Here is a 2,756-nt window from a genome sequence, read left to right as displayed (position 1 = left end):
TTTCTGTTTTTGAATTGGGTTTTAATGCAGCACTAGGGTCATCAATTGTCAATAAAAATAGAGTGTAGCTCAAGAAGATTTGAAAACATGGACCCTTGCTATGCAAAGTTACTCCTTATCAGTCAAACACAATGTGCACGCTTTGCTCATGGTATAAGACAGAAAAGGGAGTAAGACGAGGCAGAAGCTTTCTGCCTCTCAGAGCTGCATGCACAAGAATAAGCTTCAGACTATATGAAAATAAGAAAACAACATGTTTTTGTTGGACCTAAACATGTAAAATAAGAAAATAATTCTCAACAAGAATGTCTCTTATGCTACAGACGCAGCAGGTTACGCAAGTTTTTAAGTTTGTTTTCGGGCCCTACGTACCAAAAGCACAGACATTGAACATGCGTTGAAAATTAAAGAGGTTGAACTTTGATCAGTCAGGGACTCAGATTTGGTGGTGAATTATGGGTAGTGTCCTTTTCTAAACACAGATGTAACGACTGTTTGAAAATGATTCATGGAGAAATTAATGGCCGCCCTTTGTGTCTGGTCAGAATTCTTTGATACGAAGTCTTTCGTGTATCGCATTACAGCTGTGAAAGAGAAGGGCTGGAGCTGGATTCACCAGATTTACACCACTTTGATATTTTGCTCCAAGATTCTTCCAACTGTGAGTACATGAGCTAGTATTGGGTAGTAACAGTCAAGTGTGAACACAAAAGTCAGTTAAAGGAAGCCCATTTAGCTTGTTCTTTAGCCCGCATCTTTAGCCCGGTGTGAATGTAGCTTCACTATCTCTCATTTTATCAAACTCATTTCTCGTTTTTTTTTTCAACAATAATCTTTATGTGAATTATCTGTGCATTGAGTGATTCTATCGCTCAACATCCTTTGATTTTTTCTTATCTCCCACATTATGCCTTTTATCCCTGCAGAATAGAGCAGGTCATCCCCAGTTATACGTCCCAGAGCTTCCATCATTTCCTCCATCACGTTCATCACAGGCTCCAGCAGGATCAGACGGCGGGTCTGCAGCTCGGCCACACTCCCCACTCCACACAGCAGCCCCAGTTGATGGACAGCTCTTCTAGATTTACTCTGAAAGTCTGCAACAGATGCTCTCGTCACAGACAAGGTTTGCAGTTTGAGCTGCGTTTCATGAATCCTCCTGTTGGCCACTTGGATGTCATTCTGAGCTTGAGAGACGAATCCCTCATAGCGAGACACTTGATTAGAGTAGGACGTTATCTGAGATTCACACCTCCGTATTTCACTGCGAGCTCTGTCTACCCGGTCAGAGGCGGAGTCCAGGTCAATTTGACCACCAATAGCCATGACAGCCCCTGAAAAACAGACGAATATCAAACTGTAATACTGAATATTAAACTTTGTGTAGTCAGTTAATTATTAGACTACTGTATTTACTTACCAGGAATCAATCCTATAACTGGAATAAACATGAAGCCAATTCCAACGTTTCTCAATGTCTCTGCCTCTTTTTGTTTCTTTTTCATGTCACTTAGAGTCGCTTCTGCTGACCTCAGGTTGCTTTGCTCAGTCCTCAGAGCTTCATTGTAAGTCTTCAAAGAAGACCTGTGAGAGTCCAGCTGGAGTTTCAAGTCTTCTAGTTCACCTTCTCTCCTCTTTTTCTGATTCTCTAAATGACTTTGCTCTGCAGTCAGACTCTCAGTCTCCTCATCGAGGTGCTGCAGCTCTCTAACAGCTATCTGCTCTGACTCTTCCAGGTGCTGCTTCATTTCCTCGATCTCTTGTCTGATGTCATCAAACGTCTGACATCCAGGAAGAACGATGTCAGAGTTTATACTGAGGAGCATCTCTGACAGAGTGTTGAGGGAATGGAGTCCTTTCAACAGAGGTCCAGTCTCCCTCAAAGCCAGGGTGCTCAGCTCTCTGTGCTGTGTCTCCACCGAGCTATGAATGCAGAGAAGAAACCATCAAAGTTAATAAAGAGAACAAAGGGACCAAAACAGACCAAACGAGTGGAGACACAAAACAAGTGCAGACTACATGAGACCTTTCACCTTTTAAACATGGAAAACCAACTATTTCCTTGCAATTTTTAAATTTCGTTTTTTTTAAAGCAAAATAAACATGAAGCACCTAAATGCAAAATCACTGATAGTCCAGTTGTGAAAAGCTGATTTTTGAATGAAAGTAGTTTTGGTGTTACCACAAAGTTTTTTGTGGATTTTATATTTTTAAGGGGTGCTGATGATTCAGAGGCCAGCTGATGCTCGCTTGGCACCTTTGAGGATTTTGTGTTCTATGCTAATTAGCAAAATTTCATTTTGAGGGCATAGCTTGCTTGTAACAAACATTAGGTTATTTTAATGTAAGTTAACAAAAAAACAAAAAATCAGGGTATATTCAATGTCCCCACAGATGAATAAATAATTTTTAAATAACTTAGAGCTTCCTCAAATTTCACATATACAATTTTTTAATGAATAAACCAAACATGTCCTTTTTTTCAAACACCAAAACGTTTCCCCCTCCCACAGAACCGGTCCACCTTAAGAGTTCAAAGTCCAAAAATAAACCCGAAACGCTACGTGTCCGTGTCCCGTAATCCATCCGAACGAGGGCGAATACAAGGGAAAAAAAATAGTCTCTCTGGTATACCAGGAAAAAAAATAGTTTAGGGCGCCCTAAGAAAAAAGAAAATGTGCAGATCTCACCCAGCGCAGGCCTCGCACTGTGCTGCTACGTCCAGATGCGCGCGTCGAGAAACCAGCTGATGGGCG

At 41.2% G+C, this 2,756-nt stretch overlaps 1 protein-coding gene across 1 annotated transcript; it reads right to left on the bottom strand.

Annotated features, from left to right (window-relative positions):
- LOC112142066 lies at positions 1 to 2,750 on the bottom strand. Its single transcript, XM_036214779.1, has 3 exons — positions 2,691 to 2,750; positions 1,421 to 1,923; positions 1 to 1,334 (listed from the first exon to the last, which is right to left on the bottom strand). Exons 2-3 carry the CDS (start codon positions 1,824 to 1,826, stop codon positions 823 to 825), a joined length of 918 nt encoding a protein of 305 aa, XP_036070672.1. The 5' UTR covers positions 1,827 to 1,923; positions 2,691 to 2,750; the 3' UTR covers positions 1 to 822.
- Positions 2,751 to 2,756: the final 6 nt, after the last annotated feature.

This window comes from Oryzias melastigma, linkage group LG13 (genome assembly GCF_002922805.2).
Source record: "Oryzias melastigma strain HK-1 linkage group LG13, ASM292280v2, whole genome shotgun sequence".
NCBI classification, from domain to species: Eukaryota; Metazoa; Chordata; class Actinopteri; order Beloniformes; family Adrianichthyidae; genus Oryzias; species Oryzias melastigma.
This window is presented reverse-complemented; position numbering and strand designations above follow the sequence as displayed.

Excerpts from the sequence above, each read along its gene's own strand:
- LOC112142066 (XM_036214779.1), bottom strand. The coding sequence starts at position 1,826 with ATGCTCCTCAGTATAAACTCTGACATCGTTCTTCCTGGATGTCAGACG. Across the intron at positions 1,335-1,420 it reads AGTTATAGGATTGATTCCTG|GGGCTGTCATGGCTATTGGT; the intron begins GTAAGTAAATAC and ends TCTGTTTTTCAG.